The sequence below is a fragment of the Malaclemys terrapin genome, chromosome 2, assembly GCF_027887155.1.
Source record: "Malaclemys terrapin pileata isolate rMalTer1 chromosome 2, rMalTer1.hap1, whole genome shotgun sequence".
Classification (NCBI taxonomy): Eukaryota; Metazoa; Chordata; order Testudines; family Emydidae; genus Malaclemys; species Malaclemys terrapin.
In genome coordinates this window covers 207957629-207975762 of record NC_071506.1, presented here as the reverse complement: position 1 = coordinate 207975762, position 18134 = coordinate 207957629, and the positions used below count along the sequence as shown (strand labels likewise).

General features: G+C 43.7%; 1 protein-coding gene across 2 annotated transcripts; it reads right to left on the bottom strand.

Moving 5' to 3' along the window:
* Positions 1 to 5209: 5209 nt before the first annotated feature.
* On the bottom strand, positions 5210 to 16777 carry LOC128831025 (C-C chemokine receptor type 5-like). 2 transcript variants are annotated; one of them, XM_054017060.1, is made up of 4 exons: positions 16711 to 16777; positions 15959 to 16061; positions 7862 to 8041; positions 5210 to 7073 (listed from the first exon to the last, which is right to left on the bottom strand). In XM_054017060.1, exon 4 carries the CDS (start codon positions 7060 to 7062, stop codon positions 6010 to 6012), a length of 1053 nt encoding a protein of 350 aa, XP_053873035.1. In that variant the 5' UTR covers positions 7063 to 7073; positions 7862 to 8041; positions 15959 to 16061; positions 16711 to 16777; the 3' UTR covers positions 5210 to 6009. The 2 variants fall into 2 exon arrangements, with proteins under 2 accessions (XP_053873035.1, XP_053873036.1); XM_054017061.1 differs by lacking the exon at positions 16711 to 16777 and having other exon boundaries at positions 7862 to 8038; positions 15959 to 15990.
* Positions 16778 to 18134: the final 1357 nt, after the last annotated feature.

Here is an 18134-nt window from a genome sequence, read left to right as displayed (position 1 = left end):
TCAGGACAAGAAGTTGTGGGAGTGAATGCTTAGGGCCTGTCTACCCTGGGAGCTCTCACCCTATCTGAGCTGGGTACTACTGAAAGGACAGTCTGCTGAGCTCCCCCTTTGTGAATCTGGGCAAGGTGGGGACAATGCTTGTTCCAGTACCACTCCCAGCGAATATGTAGCACACAATCCTGTTCCCCCTCCCTGGGAGAAGGGACTAGATCAAAGGTTCTCAAGCTCTTTCTTTCTGAGGCCACCCCACCAATATCTATAAAAACTCCATGGCCCACCTGTACCACAACAACTGTTTTTCTCCATATAAAAATCAGGGCCAGCGTTAAGAGGTAGGAAGCAGGGCAATTGCCCAGGGTCCCATGCCACAAGGAGCACCACAAAGCTAAGTTACTCAGGCTTTGGCTTCAGCCCTGGGTGCTGGAGCTCAGGTCCCTGGGCTGCAGTCCTGCCTGGCAGGGCTTCATCTTTCTGCCCTGGGGCCTATTGAATCTAATGCCAGCCACACTTAGCAGACTCCCTAAAACCTGCTTGTGGCCCCCAAATCTCTGGTTGAGAACCAGTGGACTAGATGATCTGTTACATTGTTATGGTTCCTAAAGGCTCCCAAGTGTTTCACAAACTACCTACAGCACCACTGAATTGCCACTGCTGGTTGGATGGCAGTAGCCAAACAGCACAGCTGTGGGGAAAAAACTTGGTCAGTGACAGCAGCGCAAGACCCTACTTTTATAAAATGCTGTGCAATCTGTACATGCAAAACCAACAAACTCATTTTTATAATAGGTTTCATCTGTCTCTAGATACCAGACTCTCTCATGCTTTCCAGAGTGCTGCCATCCGCCTTATGATTGCCTCCAGCCAAATCTGATAACAATCACTCTGAGGATCCTGAGACAGCTGTATTGGACTTGTGGGAGAAAATTTCAATGCTTGGTTCTTACACCTTCCCCTCCACCCCATTAAATATTGTATTAAGAATTTTATACCCTTTCTACAGGTTTGGTTTAAGTACGTTATTGACATAAACTGGGACCATATAGATCATTGTTGCAACCAAAGTCCTGTAGTGGCACCCAAATCTTGTATAAAGGGGGTCAAATGGGGTGTCTAGGACAAGGTTATGGTTTACTGGTTATGATTATGCTGTCTATATGTGTGTATCAATTTTGTAGTCGAAGTTATGAATATTGGCTCTATACTGTCTGTATGGCAAACTTATGCTATGCTTCTGGGTGACATCCCAGACAAGCTGAGATTAGCTCTGCCTAGCCTGCTTGATGGCCCATTAAGGACCATCAGCTATACAATGGACCCATTGAGAGAAGGCAGATACGCCTTGTACCTCAGCAAAGTATGCAGGGACTGGCCCATGTGACTCCAGACTCCATGTTGCTGTAATTTAAGAACAAAGAGGTGTTCTTACACCTGGAAAAGACTATATAAGGCTGATGCCTGATCTCCATCTGGTCTTCAATCCTGCTTCTTACCTCTGGAGGAACTTTGCTACAAGCTGAAGCTTTGAACAAAGGACTGAGGACCCATCCCAGCGGGGGATGTATTCCAGAGACTTGATTTGAACCTGCAGTTTATTCCATCGCTGCTGCAAGCCTGAACCAAGAACTTTGCCATTACTGTATGTAATTGATTCCATTTAACCAATTCTAACTCTCATCTCTATCTTTTTCCTTTTATGAATAAACCTTTAGATTTTAGATTCTAAAGGATTGGCAACAGCGTGATTTGTGGGTAAGATCTGATTTGTATATTGACCTGGGTCTGGGGCTTGGTCCTTTGGGATCAGGAGAACCTTTTTCTTTTACTGGGGTATTGGTTTTCATAACCATTTGTCCCCATAACGAGTGGTACTGGTGGTAATACTGGGAAACTGGAGTATCTAAGGAGATTGCTTGTGAGACTTGCAGTTAGCCAGTGGGGTGAGACTGAAGTCCTCTTAGTCTGGCTGGTTTGGTTTGCCTTAGAGGTGGAAAAAACCCCAGCCTTGGGCTGTAACTGCCCTATTTGAGCAATTTGTCCTGAGTTGGCACTCTCAGTTGGGTTCCGCCAGAACCGCATTGTCACAGCTTGGTTCTTACACCTTCCCCTCCACCCCATTAAATATTGTATTAAGAATTTTATACCCTTTCTACAGGTTTGGTTTAAGTAGACAAAACAAAGTGACCACATGGTGGCACTGTAAACTCAGAATTTGAAATGGCTAAGACCTAGGCAAAAGTAACAATGTAAAATAGCAATTAGAACCTAGAGTTCATCCCCTTATAATAGTAAGATACGAAAAGCTGTATGAGATAGCAAACTACCCTTGATTTTAGCCAGAAAAGTAGAAGATATTTTTAATGTTAATAAGGAATAAGTTTAGAAGATTCATTTTATTAATATCTAGCATTAGCCCTGTTTAGGAGATCTTAGGTATTGGTCACACTTTTTAAGTAACTGACCTTGTGAAGCATTTGAGCACGTTCAACTTTCACAGCAGTTCAACTGTGTGAACACCACAATTCAGCACCAAGCAGAATAGGACCTTTAATGAGTGAGGAGCTGTTAAGTCTGAATAGGTTGTTTGCCTTGATGTTGACACTAATTATATTTGATGTGTGAGAAAGTGTTTGGTCACACATTGTCAGAAGCTAATCTTCCTGTGGAGGTGATATCACATAGCAGAGGGCTCTTTAATCCAGCAGACAGAGCAGGGCCGCCCAGAGGGAGGGGCAAGTGGGGCAATTTGCCCCGGGCCCCGCAGGGGCCCCCACGAGAATATAGTATTCTATAGTATTGCAACTTTTTTTTAATGGAAGGGGCTCACAAAATTGCTTTGCCCCAGGCCCCCTGAATCCTCTGGGGGGCCCTGAGACAGAGGCTTAAGATCCACTGGCTAGAAGCTTGTCACCACTATTGATCCATGGTGGTGGAATGGATTTGGCCCAGAACTGAAAAGCTCTATATCCAGTTACTAACGGTGAGAACCATCTACTTACCCTGTGCTGTATGCTCACTCAATATTGCAACATGTTGTGTGGAAGAGTATCTTTGTCATCCCTCCCCCATTCTTTTAGAACACACACATTCTTCTGCAAGAAGCCAAAACCAGAGAATTCAACCAACTTTAATGAATTGCAAACACAAACATACTGTGTGATAGTATGAGTTATTTTGTTTCTGGATCCTTTAGTTATATATACCAAGAGTGCCATCCAGTAGCAGAGACTCCACCATTTCTGCATCTCTGCTGTTCTCCATTTAATATGGCTCACTATACATATCCCATGGGTAAATGGGACCTGGCTGGTCCCAAGTTTCCAAAACAAGCTCCAGTTCCACTGAAGTAACAGGTCCTTTAAGAAGAGGCTGTAGTCCCATCAGGTTACTTGTTTCCATAAGTCCAAATGCTGTCCTTTGCTACAGCTCACTAGGCCCTCTAAGTAACTCTTCTCCAGAAAAGATCCATGCTGTAAGTGAAATTCCTCCTAGACACAAGGGCCCCTTTTAAATCTCCCTTATTGAGCTTCAGCTGTGTGCTCTTCCCTACACAATTGAGATCTTGGACAAGAGTGGTAAGGCTTTTATCTACCTTTGCATGGAGATGATTAATCCTTTTCTGACTGGAGAGTCAGACTACATACACTTCGTCACACTCACAATATGTGCGTGATTCATAAAGACATTAGTGGAAGTTCTCAGCTCTTCTTGAAAAGTGAATAAATCATAAAGGGGCTTTTTATTTGTTAAAAAAAAACAAACCCTTCAAAGCAGGTTACTATATGCAGGAAAGTACCTCCTTGAAAGAGAATTTGTCCTTCCAAAGCTTCATCAATTGACATGAAAATGATCCTTTTTCTATTGAAATTAATTTATTACTATTCACTTTTTCAGGATACAATCTAGTAAAAATTCATATCACAAATTCCAAAAGGTGGCTCATGCATAATGTGTGAAAAGAAAGTAAAAAGCAAAACCTAATGAATTAGAAAAGAATTCCAGTTTGCCCATACTTACTTTGTGGATGTAGCCTGACAGTAATGTAATAATGTACCGAAACTGAGAATAATTTGAAAGATTTGCAAGGATTGGATGAGCAAGTATTTCCTTATTTCATTTCTTGATTTCAAATGCACCTGATAATTTGAAACATCTTCAATGCCATTTCCTGTACCATTTTCCTATCAAAGTATTGTTCTCAAAGACAGGGGTGCTCAAACTGGGCAGGGGACCCCCTCGGGGGTCATGAGGTTATTACATGGGGAGTTGCGAGCTGTCAGCCTCCTTCCCAAACCTTTCTTTGTCTCCAGCATTTATAATGGTGTTAAATATATAAAAAAGTGTTTTTATGTTATATAGGGGGTCACACTCAGAGGCTTGCTATGTGAAAGGGGTCACCGATACAAAAGTTTGAGAACCACTGGTCTAAGGGTTTTATAGAAACATAAGGAAACAGGAATTGCCATATTAGATCAGAAGAGTGGTCCATCTAGTCCAGAATCCTGTCTCTGACAGTGGCCAAAAGCAGATATTTCAAAGGAAGTGCAAGAAACCCCAGAGAGGGTGTCCCTGATCCATCAAAACACTAAGGCACATGCATAATCTCATGCACATGAGTACCCACATGCTTCAAGTTATGTATCTGTTTAAGTGCTTTGCTGGACCTAAATTTTATGGAATAGCCTGCTTATATTCTGCAATCAATTTAATCAAAATTTTCATTACAAACTTTGGGAGTGTTAGGTACAAAATAATGGCTGGATAATGTCCTACTACTATACCAACAAAAATGCTTAACACTTATAGACAGGGATTGAATTGGGTGGAAATGCTATCTCCCAGATACCATCTACTTGCCGCATCAAAATGGGATGCCACATACAGTAGATTACTTAGAGCTGTGATCCTTCTTTTGCTTTCTTAGGTGCTTTGATCAGCAGTGAGATGGTTAATGTAGACACATAAATTATTAGCATTGGCATTTGAGTTAACCCCATTTAGAAAAACCGCAGTTCAAACAACCCTCCCTCACCCCCAAACAACCACATTACTTATCTGGTATGATCCAGCCCAATTCAAACCCTATATATAATGTCTTATCTCTCTCTCTCTCTCTCTCTCTCAAATATTGCACAAGAATTGAGTTACTGATCAATCTGTACTAATTAATAAACTTTTTTTTGGTGGGAGGGGAGTGCATATTTTCTTAATGTCTTGACCATGAAACAGTATCATCTACTTGAAACAACCATTGATTAAAAATTATTATTTTAAGTATAGTTTACATATCTTGTAAATAACTTATGTACGATTTAACAGAACCATATAGTTAACAAATTAAAATTTAATGTAAAAAAAGACAATACACAACCCCACCCCCCAAAAAAGCAGAAGCAACTAGAAATGCTGGAGTTTCTTTTTCCAAATGTACGGCGTTTTCTAGGATCTCAATTTCAAGATTTTGTATTACAGATGTCAATTTAACATAATTAATGCTGACATAGCACCAGGTTTGTGTGGGATGAAATACATTTGAATACAAATGAGTGGCATATCTCGTACTAAGATGTGAGAGGTAGTTTAAGAGGATGCGTCTCCACTTCTGACCTCATTTCATGTTCTAAATTATACTTTCTCTTAAGTGGTACGTTGGAAGTTTATTCATGATCCCAGAGTCTTAGTGTAAAGAACAAAATCATAAACTTTTCCAGGGTCAAGTTGACCAAAATATGGTATATCTATTGTATTTTCTAAAAAAGAGGTGAACATGTCTCTACCAAAGTCTAAATTTATATATCCAAGTAAGTAGTTAGGTATGCACACCCCCTTTTTAAATGTACAAATACCCATTTGTATGAACAAATACTGTTTTTTTCTGGAGAAAACTCATGTGCATCTATATTGCGTAGGTACCCCTTTAGTGGCCTCTTTAAAGCCAAGTATTTAAAGCGTTTTGGTCCTTTGCACAACTGTTTCCACAAAAGTGAATGTAACTTTTTTCTTAGACACCCTTCACAATGCAGCTGAGAATTCCTGCTCCCCTGTAGATGGGGTGTATGTGGAACTAACTCGGTCAGGTGCCTCAGCATAGAGAAATGGGCAATATTTACATAAATGGATTGCAATGCGGTTTCGGAAAAAGGTATAAAGATATTTCCTAAACTTTTCACCAGCGAAGGCATAGATCACGGGGTTGATACAACAGTGGATCATTGCAATCGCTTCTGTCACTTGGATTGCTATCTCCAGCTGACTGCTGCCCTCACAGGTATTTAGGGAAAATGAATCTTGAAACGTGTATATGAGAATAATGATGTTATATGGTGCCCAGAAAAGAAAATAAACAATCATTATGATAAAAATAAGCCTGACTGCCTTATGTTTTTTCTCATTCCTACATCTCAGTAATGTTTTTATAATCTCGGCATAGCAAAAGATCATAATGACCAGTGGAATGACAAGTCCCAGGATGTTCATCTTTAAAGTCTGGAATTGCTTCCATTTACTTTCCTGTCCCAATGGATAATGAGGGCTACATGTAAAGTGAGATGACTCTCTCTGAGCTTTGTGAAATATAAACCCTGGAAGAGAGGCTAATATTGCAACAACCCAAGTGACAACACTTGTGAGGATGCCATAGGTAACTGTCCTAGCCTTTAAAGCAAACACTGCATGGACAATGGCCAGATATCTGTCTATTGTCAAAAGTATTATGAAAAACATTCCACTATAGAAGCCAACATAATAGACCCCTGAAAGAATTTTACACATTGCATTTCCAAAATCCCATTCATGTGCTACGTAGTAAGCCCAAAATGGCAGGGAAAGAATAAAAAGCAAATCGGAAATTGCCAGATTCAGCAGATAGATGTCAGTCATGCTTCTCAGCTTCTTGTATTTTATCAGGATCAGCACAACTAGCGCATTTCCCACCAGGCCAAATATCAGCACCAAAGAATAAAGCGTTGGCAGAAACAGGGATGCAAATTTTTTGACATCAGCTTTTTGGCATGGTTCTGAGCCAGTATAATAATCATAGGTTGTCATGTCAGTTTCTTCATCCATCTTGTTCTGTCCTGGATGAAGAAAAAGATGGTAGAAACTAAAGAGATGGACTAAAACTCAGACAAAGATTGGAATTTTACCACAAACAATAATTTTGGTGGCTTGTGGTGACCCCCATATTTCAGCTGCATAACACTTCCTATTATAAAAGATTATTGCAATCTTTTTTTTTTTTTTGAGAAGCTCTGAGATTTCCATTATTTGCACTAGGCCTTTGAAATGCAGTGGGGAGAAAGCCTTAGGGCTAGAGAAGTGTCTTTTCTTTTTCCCCATGAAATTCTATTTAGGGTTTGCTGTGTTATGACATAAAAATACAAAAGTGTCACAGCCCACTGTTACTGAAAATTGCGTACTTTCTCATGTTTACAATATAATTATAAAATAAATCAATTGGAATATAAATATTGTACTTATTTTTCAGTGTATAGTATATAGAGCAGAATAAACAAGTCATTGTCTGTATGAAATTTCAATTTGTACTTACTTCGCTAGTGCATTTTATGTAGCCTGTTGTGAAACTAGGCAAATATCTAGATGAGCTGATGTACCCTCTGGAAGACCTCTGCATCTCCCCAGGGGTACACATACACCTGGTTAAGAACAACTGTCCTAAAGCACCAAGCAGCAGCAGCACTGCACTGGTAGTGTGTAGGAGCTGTTAGAACAGCTGTGGTGCAGCAGGAGAGAGAGTCAGGTCGGCTACCCACTAACCACCCACCCAGACCTAGCATGTGGCCACAGCAACCTGTTCCCCCCAGCTTCCACCTGGAAGAACTACATGGGACAGAAATTCCCCTACCTCTTGGGAGGATGTGGGCAAAGATGCAGTCCAGGCTCCCCTGAGCCACTCTCTAGATGCAGGTGTTCACATACACATGTGTTGTGCCCTCAGATGATAGCTTTCTCCTGCTGGTAGTTATTGTAGCTCAAATGGTAGATAACTGTATGCCTATGCCAAAGTTTAAGAATTCAAACCCTGCTGAATACACATGAAAGAAGGATTATTAGAGTTGTACATAACTGAATTTGTTTTATCTGTTTCCTTCTAAAATGAAAAATACATAAAACACTAAGTTAATAGAAAATTATATAGGTTGCAAAGTCAAGTACTCAAAAGTTAGGAAATGCCAGATTTATTGTTGCCTTTGGCACCTTAATTCTGTCCACTTGTGCACATACATTGTGTTACAGTATTTAATTACATGATCCCCATGCATTTTCCCCACAGGACCTTTTCCACAATCAGTGCACAAGATGGATGCACAAGGGGGCAAAATTAAAGTTGCATAGGCAACCATAATGCAGATGTTTCCTATATTTTGATTTTGCAACCTAAATAACATTCTTTTAGCCTGGTTCGTATGTAAACAACATTTGTAGGAAGAGACATTCAGTCTGGTCAGTCTCATCTTTTTATTTCCTTGACAGTAAATAGTACATGATTATACCTGTATCATATAAATATGTAAAATATAATGTTGACCAGACTTATGAAAATACTCTGACTTAGTTGAAAACCTTAAATATTGCTGATTGATGACTGCAAGTCTACAGATGCATGAACTATACACGCTTGTGGGCCAGATCTTTAGGTGGTGAAAGTTCACCTAACTTCATTGAAGTCAATGGAGCTATACCAATTTATGTCAACTGAGGATCTGGCCCTTAATGTACAGTATTATACGTTATTTTTATCTAGATGGAGATATCTTGCAGTAAAGGGTTAAAATTATTACTGGCCCATTCAGAAGCAAGCTGATCTTAAAAAGCAGATAACTGAGAGAGCTGATCAGAATTTAAGGTGTCATTGTCTTTAAGAGAAAGGGTTGCTTTTCAATGAAATAGTTGCCTTTTTTTAGTTGCTGTGTCTCAGGGACTCTTGGTGCCAACTGGCAGAGGGCACAGGGGATACTCAGTTTTCCAGGGATCCCCTGCATCAGATATATGCATAATAATTCCCCCAACAATCAGTGGCACTGGAACACTTTTAATAGTGGGGGTGCTGAAAGCAGTTTTTACTTTTTACCTCATGCCCCCCCCCTTATGCCAGTGCATGTCCCTCCCACCCCCCAGAGCTGGGGCCAGGAGCAGAGCTGTGTCTCTGGGAGAGGGGGAAACTCAGATGGGGTAAGGAGGCCAAGGCTGGGGCCATAGCTGGGGATGGGCGCGAGGCCAGGAGCGGAGCCCTGGGAGCAGGGGGGTCCGGCACGGGGCTGGGAGTGGAGCCCTGGGAACGGGATGCAGGGCCAGGATGGGACCCTGGGCATGGGTCCAGTGGCTGGGGAGAGGGGTGCAGGGCCGGCGCCCCAGAGCAGAGCTTCAGTGCACAGCTGGGAGTGGGGCCCTGGGTGCAGGGCCAGGCATGGAGCCCCAGGTGTGGGTATCACAGGCCCAAGGGCATGGAGCCAGCAGCCTGGGAGCAGGTCCCATGGCCGGGACCTGAGTCCTGAGTGCAGGGCCAGCGAGCAGGGCACAGGGTGTGGGGCCAGGAGCAGGACACCTGGCATGGAGCCCTAGGCATGGGGCCAGCAGCTGGGGACTGGGGCTGGCGGCCGGAACCCCGCATAAAACCTGGAGGGGGCTGCAGCACCCCTACATCCCTAGTTTCTGTGCCTATACCGGCATGTGAGGTCTCTACTGAGAGCCAGTAGCCCACTGGTCATCATAATAATTACAAAATGTATGTACAGATAATATTTAAGAACATTATGTAACTATACTAAAATTCTTAAGGATTTGGTATTAGGGTGGGTCACCAGGAGGTGACATACCTCAGGAATATTCCTTTCAATCAGGAGGTAACAGATGCTTATTTCTCTATCTGGTCATGGGTGTACTGGGCACTGTAGGCCTCTCAACAGATGCCTGTTGGCCTACTGAGGCAAATGCTAGTCAAGAGATTGTGAAATCTTCAAGAGAGAAAATGTACAGGAAGAAATAAATAGCAGCAGGGGATCATCTGTATGAGAAAAGACAATGGATTGGTAGGGTACATCTGGAGATGCAGACATATATTGGAATCTTTCCCTGAGGAGGCAAGGTGACAGCATGACTTGTCTCATGAATGGACAATCACAGTCAAGCCTGGCTGTAAAAGACTGGAAGGACTTTGGGTGAGCATTGCTGATAAGACAGGAGAGTATCTAGATATGTAAGTCTAGGTTCTAGAATGCGTGTTGTGATTTTATTTTATTTGTAACCATGTGTTTCCAAAACTTCCACTTGCTATTATTTGACTCTCTATACTTTGTTAAATAAACTTTTACGTGTTTTCACGTCTCTAAGTGCTGTATGTTCAATGGAGTGGTGATGAGAGGTGTAACTGGTAAGCTGGAGTGATTGTTTTTTTGGAAACGGCAAATCTGTGAGTGTCCAGTGGAACAGTGGTAAACACTCCAGGGAGATGCTTGGAGGGCTCAGGGATTGGAGTATGCCAATCACTAACCTGGAGTGAGAGAGAAGAGCCTGCATAAGGCTAGAGGGGAGTGCTTGTGTTGTCCGTGGCCAATGGAGTGAGGAACTGACCAATGGCAGGCACAGAAAAGCCTTCCTTATGCCTGGAGAAGTGCCTTATGGCCCTGGGTACCCTGGGAAGTGTTACAGTTCCTTCATATCAGTTTTCTTTTTTGTATTGTCAAATAACTATAGACATAGGGGCACCAACCCAATATGCCCCATCTGCATAATTCCCTTAAACACATGGTCGAAGTATGGCCAAGTGTAAGAATAGTAACAAACTATGTGGCGTTTGAAGTGCTGGGAGCAGAGTTAACAGCAGGGAGTTAGGCTATGTACAATTTACAGCTTAAGTTGGTATAAGTTATGTTGCACAGGCTTTGAATGATCCATCCCCCTCAGTGATGTAAGTTACACCAACCTAAGCACCAGAGTGGACAGTGCTATGTTGACAGGAGAGCTTCTCCCACCAACACAGCGACCGCTGCTCGGGAGGGCTTGAGTAATTAAGTCAATGGGAGAGCTTCCTCCCATTGGTTTAGAGTAGGGGTTCTCAACCTTTTTCTTTCCGATGCTTCCCAAACATGCTATAAAAATTCCACGGTCCACCTGTGCCACAATAACTAGTTTTCTGCATATAAAAGCCAGGGTGGTGTTAGGGGGTAGCAAGCAGAACAATTGCCTGGGGCCTCACACCACAGGGACCCCCATGAAGCTACATTGCTCAGGCTTCAGCTTCAACCCTGGGTGACAGGGCTCAGGGACCTGGGCTACAGCCCCAGGCAGTGGGACTTCAGCTTTCTGCCCTGGGCCCCAGCAAGTCTAATGCTGGCCCTGCTTGGAGGCCCCCCTGAAACTGCTTGAGGCCCCCTAGGGGGCCCCAGACTCCTGATTGAGAACTAGTGGTTTAGAGCATCTGCACTAGCAGTGCTACAGTGATGCAGCTGCTCTGGTGTAAGCTCTGTAGTGTAGCCATTGCCTTAGAACAGTGGTTTTCAAACGTTTTTTCTGGGGATCCAGTTGAAGAAAATTGTTGATGCCTGCGACCCAACGGAGCTGGGGATAAGGGGCTTGGGGTTTGGGTGGGGCTCAGGGCTGGGGCAGGGGGTTGGGGTGCGGGGGTGAGGGGTGGGGCTGGGAATGAGGGGTTCAGAGTGTGGGAGGGGGCTCAGGGCTGGGGCAGAGAGTTGGGGTGTGGGAGGGGGTCAGGGCTCTGGGCTGGGGCTGGGGAAGAGGGGTTTGGGGTGCAGGAGGGGCTCTGGGTTGGGGGGACTCAGGGCTGGGGCAGGGCGTTGGAGTGCAGGAGGGGGTCAGGGCTCTGGGCTGGGGCTGGGGAAGAGGAGTTTGGGGTGCAGGAGGGGCTCTGGGTTGGGGGGACTCAGGGCTGGGAGTTGGGATGCAGGAGGGGGTCAGGGCTCTGGGCTGGGGGTGCAGGCTCTGGGGTGGGGACGGGGATGAGGTGTTTGGGGTGCAGGAAGGAGTTCCAGGTTTGGGGGGACTCAGGGCTGGGGCAGGGGATTGGGGCATGGGGTTGGGGTGCAGATTTACCTCCGGTGGCTCCCAGTCAGCGGCGCAGCTGGGGTGCACCGCAGACCACGCTGTGCCCTGGAAGCGGCCAGCACCGGTCTGACTCTTAGGCGGAGGCGCGTTGCACTGCCCCCCCCCAGTTCCCATTGGCCAGTTGCTGGCCAATGGGCGTGCGGAGCCAGTGCTCGGAGCGGGGGCAGCGCGCAGAGCCCTGTGGCCCCCCTGCCTAGAAGCCGGACCCTGGTAGCTTCCAGGGCACAGCGTGGTGTCGGAAAAGGTAGGCACTAGCCTGCCTTAGCTGGGCAGCACCACCGACAGGACTTTTAACATCCCAGTCGGTGATGCTGACCAGAGCAAGGTGACCCAGTGCCTGACATGGCGTGACCCAGTCGTGGGTCGCGACCCACGGATTGAAAAACACTGCCTCAGAAAAGATTTTGCAAGGAAAGTACTTGCAGCAGCTAAGAGGACATGGACTTTTGTTCAAGGAAACACAACCCTTTGCCCTCTATGGTTGAACTATGCTGCAATAGAATCTGCATAAGGATCTTGCTGGTCTGCAGGAACTCTCATCCTGACCCTTCAGGATCATAGAGATAGGGACACGGGCCTATGGATGGCCATTAAGAAAGGTAGCATCATGCACAATGGGGAAAAAATTATTTTCTTTTTGGACATTAGCCCCCTTTAACCTATTTTGTCTCTTTGTTTATCTGACTGGACCATTCTGCTTTTATTAAGACCTTGTCAAACTACTTGTGGAAAGTTATCATAATCACATGCATAGCAATACATTTGAGTTCTATTGAAAACTAAATAGGTGAAAATTTCAAAAGTTACTAATGATTTTGGGTGCTTCAATTTTTGTATGTCAAATCTGAGACACCTTTAAAGATGCCTGATTTTCAGAAAGTTCTACGCATTCTCCCCATGAGACAGTTGTTCCACAGCTGTGTTGACTCTACAGTCATTGTGAAAGTAAAAGTGTGGTTTTGTTGGTATAGTAAACTGTTATGGCTCAGATACGTTGGTAGCAAATGAGTTTAAAAGATCGTATTTTTATATAGTACTTTTAACAGTACTTTAAGAAAAGAAGCTTCTCCAAAAAGTAGCTGCTAACCTTTTCCCTCCATAGCTTATTTTTTCTATTTGGTTTGATTTGCCTGCACAGTCACTTGCAGAATTGGGGCTGTTCTTTGTATCCATGGTCTGAACAACTTAAGAAATTGAATTAGCTTCAAGAACTCCAGTAAGGAGAACAAGCCACTTCCAATGTGTCTTCTGCTCATGACCAACATGACTCTCCTTAACCAGGTACAACTATCACCAAGGAGAGAGGAGTTTAGATAAGTTGCTGGTGTTTAGGGAATAAAATGGCAGTCCTGCTCAGCAGAATGGAGCATTTCAAAAGCAGGTGTTGTGCAGGGCCAGTACAACCATTTAGGTGACCTAGGCGGTTGCCTAGGGCGCTAGGATTTGGGGGGCGTCATTTTCTTCGGCAGCGACCATGGCGGCCAGATCTTCGGCCACCCTGGTCGCTGCCGGCATTTAGGCGGAGGGAGCTGGGGCAGTGGAGCACGGGGAGGGCCGCCTGCAGCAAGGGGCGGGGGGGCGGCACGCAGGGGAACTCCCCGCCCCAGCTCACCCCTGCCCCGTCTCCTCCCCGAGCACGCTGTGGCTACTTCACTTCTCCCACCTCCCAGGCTTCCGGCACCAATCAGCTTAGGCGCCGCAAGCCTGGGAAGCGGGAGAAGTGAAGCAGTGACGGCATGCTCGGGAAGGAGGCGGGGCAGGGGTGAGCTGGGGTAGGGGGGGCGCCTCAGAGCAGAGGGGGGGGAGCTGCCGTGGGTGGGGGAGCGCCTCAGGGCGGGGGCTCAGGGATGGGGGGGCGCAAGGTGGAAGTTTCGCCTAGGGCACAAAACATCCTTCCACCGGCCCTGGTGCTGTGAAATAGGTGATGGAATTTGAGACTGGTTAGAAATAGTGGCCATGTGTCTTTATCCTAAGCTTGTATTGATAGCAAATAGAGATGTGACAAATAACTGATTTGGAACTGATTTGTACAAGTGTCTGGCCATTTTGTTAGATTGATACAAATCTGGTTCTGAAATGTCATCAAAACAGCGATATCGTGGCAAACTCTTTAGTTATAGCCCCTACTCTGTCCTTGTCATCAAAGCTAGTTCTTGCTGCCTCATCCTTGTGATGTGTCTGTATCTTGCTCCCACTTTCTCCCTCCACTTTGTCTCTGGATCCTGAGAACATCACCTTGGTGCTTGTCTTCTTCTCCCCAACCTGTCCTCACTGCCTAAATCCTGTTATCTCTCCCTCCTTTCTACTTGGTTCCAGTAAAATCCTCCTACTAGCCCAGCTCCTTTCCTTGCTTCAGAAACCTCTCTCCACAGTATCTGAATCTGAGGTTGGTATCTATCCATCAGAGACTGATAACCACTGTTGGGTGCCTACCAATTTTAAAAGAGCAGGATTACCATATCCCTATATGCAGTATCCCATGAAGCAATTTCTCCCACTCTTTTAGGAAACTGTTATCTAGTACCTAAGACACTTGATTAGGAGTCAGATGACCTGGGTTTGATTTCTAGCTCTACCACTGACCAGCTGTTTGATTTTAGGCAAGTCATTTCACCTCTTTGTGCATCAATTTCTCCATCTATAAAAGAGAGATGAAGGTACCCACATACCCAAAAACTCCTATATGACCTATGGATGAAAAGCACTACAATATGGGGTATAAGTATAGTCATGGCCACAGACTATGATTTCTTCCCAGAAATTTGCGATCAGTCTATCAAAAATTCTGTTTGTCTGGTGCAAGTTAACCCAGTCATTATTGCTTTTGAGTTAAAAAGCCTTCCATGCCTTAAGCATACACAAAAATCAGCAAAGCCAGATAATAGTTTCACGGAAATGTTCAGATCAGAGCTATTTTGAAAAAAATGGCAAAGATTTAAAAATTTAAATGTTAGAATGTGGAGTAAAACTTCACAGTAAATGGCTAAATTACACGGGACTTCCTGTAGAAATACATATTGAATGTAAATAGGTCACATCACACACAGCGTTTAAATTACAATACCAGTGTTTCTGCAGTCATTCTGAAATAAGTGTAAATATGACTTAGCCAGATAGATTCTCCTCTCTTCTGGACATAAAGGGGATCATCTTTTAATATTCAATGGTAAATTGGTACTTAGGAATGAAATTTCCATTAATTATGACAGGAGTTGTGCACTTGGCATCTTGGACTGAATCCTACAATCTTTATTAAACCAAAACTGATTTCATATCACTGTGAAGGACTGTAAAATCAGACCATTTGTATGGTGTGCTGAAAAGATTATATATTCTAGATTAGGTCTGAAGGATTTTATTTTTAATGTGCTCACATTCTCAGATTTCAAACCAATATTTTCCCAGTATCGGAGCAGTTCCTCAGCTTATATAAATCCGTGTAGCTCCACTGACTTCAGTGAAACTACACCAGTTTATACCAGTTGCAAATCTGGTCCATTATTGTGTTTTCAAAACAGATTTTTCTTCTTGATACAACTAGTATCAATTTTTGACAGAAAAATCTTTCCTGTTCAATTCAATTGTTACAGAGATATCTTATTTCATTGGAATCTCATCCACTACAGCCCCTGGAAATTTGCCTCATTGCTTATTTGGTTTCCCTTCTGAACACTTCTAATTGTTATATCCCTTTAAAATAATTCATTCCAGTATATTCCCCCTGCCCTTCTCAATTGTTATTTTTATAGGTGAATCCACTAACAAATGACTTAGCAGATACTATACTGTGTTAACAGATATAGGCATTTGTGTTACCTCTTAATTTACATAAGCAACTAATAAATGTATAAATACTAAAAACAGATGAAAGATGACTTACCAAATGTCTAAGAAGTGCCACTGATGTCTTAGTCTTTTAGACCGGCTGCACTGCATAAATCGGTTTTGCACATAACAAATACAGGGCAGGCATACACCCCTTCCTGTGTGAAGAAGGATACAATATTCATACGTTTAGCAGACTTTGAGCGAACAAATCATTGTTACTTTAAAAAAATTAAGCAGTTCTTCTTTTCTAAAAAGGACTTTCAAATGCTCCTATAAAAAGTGCGTTAAAGCACAGATGTATAGATTTTGAAATCCTAGTGGTGGGACTTAGGTTTCACAATCCAAAGCTATAATTATAGAAAGAGTTTGGTTTTGTTTGTAACCCACTCTTAGCATTGCAGCATGCAGTGGTGTGAATAAGGGAAGAAAGAGTTAGAAGGATACATAATTTCTTGTTTTTCATTTGGGGGATTCTCTGTGCCACACTTGCCAGAGGCAGGCATGATATCCAGAAATTGGGTGTGGCAAGCACTAGGTGTGTTCATTAGCTATTTGAAGTTACTTTGGTGATTTCCATTGTGAGCAAGCAGATTGGCAGAACACACCCAGAGTCTCTTTCTGAGAGTGGAACCAAAGGGAACTCATGGGGAATGGAAGGGGTTTATAAATAGAGGGAGCCATATAAATATGGGATTTATAAATATCTGGAGCCATAATACTCTTTCCTGCCTAGGGCAGTCAATCTCTTCTTGAATTTACCCCACGTATCCATACAATAAACCCCCTTACTATAATCAAACTTACCGTTAGAAATTATCTTTAACATATTCACAAACAATCACAGGCAATTCCAAATCTGCCACCAGTGTCGAGTTTTTCCCAAGTAAGGGAAGGACTTTGTTTTTCAAGATGAAAAAAGTAGGAAACATGAAAGAAAAGAGGCTTGTCTCTTTCTAGAAACATAGGAATTGCCAGCCTGGATCAGACGACCTGTGGTCTGTCTAGTCAAGTATCCTGTTTCCAGCAGCGGCCAGCACCTGATGCTTCAGAGGAAGGTGCAAGAAAGCTTGTGGTGGGCAAATGAGGAGAAACCTGCCCACAGGTAACATTTCTTCCTAAACCTCAATAATTAGAGCTTGGTTTATGTCCTGCATAAGAGTTTATATTCCTTCCAAAACTGTTGGTTTTTGATGTTTTACTTATTAAGCTTTGTAATCCGAGATCACAGTGAAATAAACATACAGACCTGTGTTTTTCCCAGTAACCACACCAGTTCGTATATATGAAAAAATATGTGATCAGAGGTCTATCAATGTAGGTCATCAATTCATCAAGCTAGATCCATCTAGTTATCACTAAAGAGATAGTAAATGTCGAATGACAGGAGTCCAGGAAGGGGCATAGTGAGGAGAGTTGTGCACTGGAAAGGATGTGGACTGTGGTTAGGGCAGGCTTTCCAAAACATAGGGCCAGCCCCACGGTGGAGTCTGGGTGGGGCCTGAAACTCATATCCTACTTTTTGAATATCTTGAAAAAATGCAAATTACTGCATGGTATTTTCTGTTAGATTTCCTGTGCATCTGCCACTAGCTATCTCAACAATTTGCTGGCACAGAGGAGACGGAGTCTCAGTCCCTCCACACACATTCGGCACCCCCAGCTTCTTCCCTGTGAGTTCCTTTATCCCCAGCTTGTACCTCCCTTACGCCCATTTCTCTCCTGAGTCCCCAGTTGCTCTTCAGGCTCATTCATCTCACTGAAATGTTGCAAAGTAAATGCTAGTGTGAGTTTATATCCTTTTCCCTTCTAGTATTGCATTAATTATTGCTATATGTGAATGTTGTCTCCAACTCACCGGAAGGTGGGGACTGAGCTCATTTGCTTCAGTAAAAGTGAGGCATGATAGCAGAAAGTTTGAGACTCACTAGGGCAGGGAGTGGATGTCAGAGAACCATGTTACCTGGTCTTGGAGTGAGAGGCTGTCAGGGACGGGGGAATATATTGAGATTGGCAGGAGATTGAGAGGGGATGAAGCGGGGATACAGAGGACTGGGATGCATGGAAGTAAGGTGCGGGAGATTGGGAAGAGCATGAAGGGGAGGCAGAGGAATGGTGGGACAGAGAAGGGAACATGGAGAGGGATGTAGAGCAACAGGCACTTATTCATGTTTAATTTTAAATACTTAATACTCTGTAGATATAAAACTTTAAGGGCCAGATTCTCTGGT

Excerpts from the sequence above, each read along its gene's own strand:
- LOC128831025 (XM_054017060.1), bottom strand. The coding sequence starts at position 7,062 with ATGGATGAAGAAACTGACATGACAACCTATGATTATTATACTGGCTCA.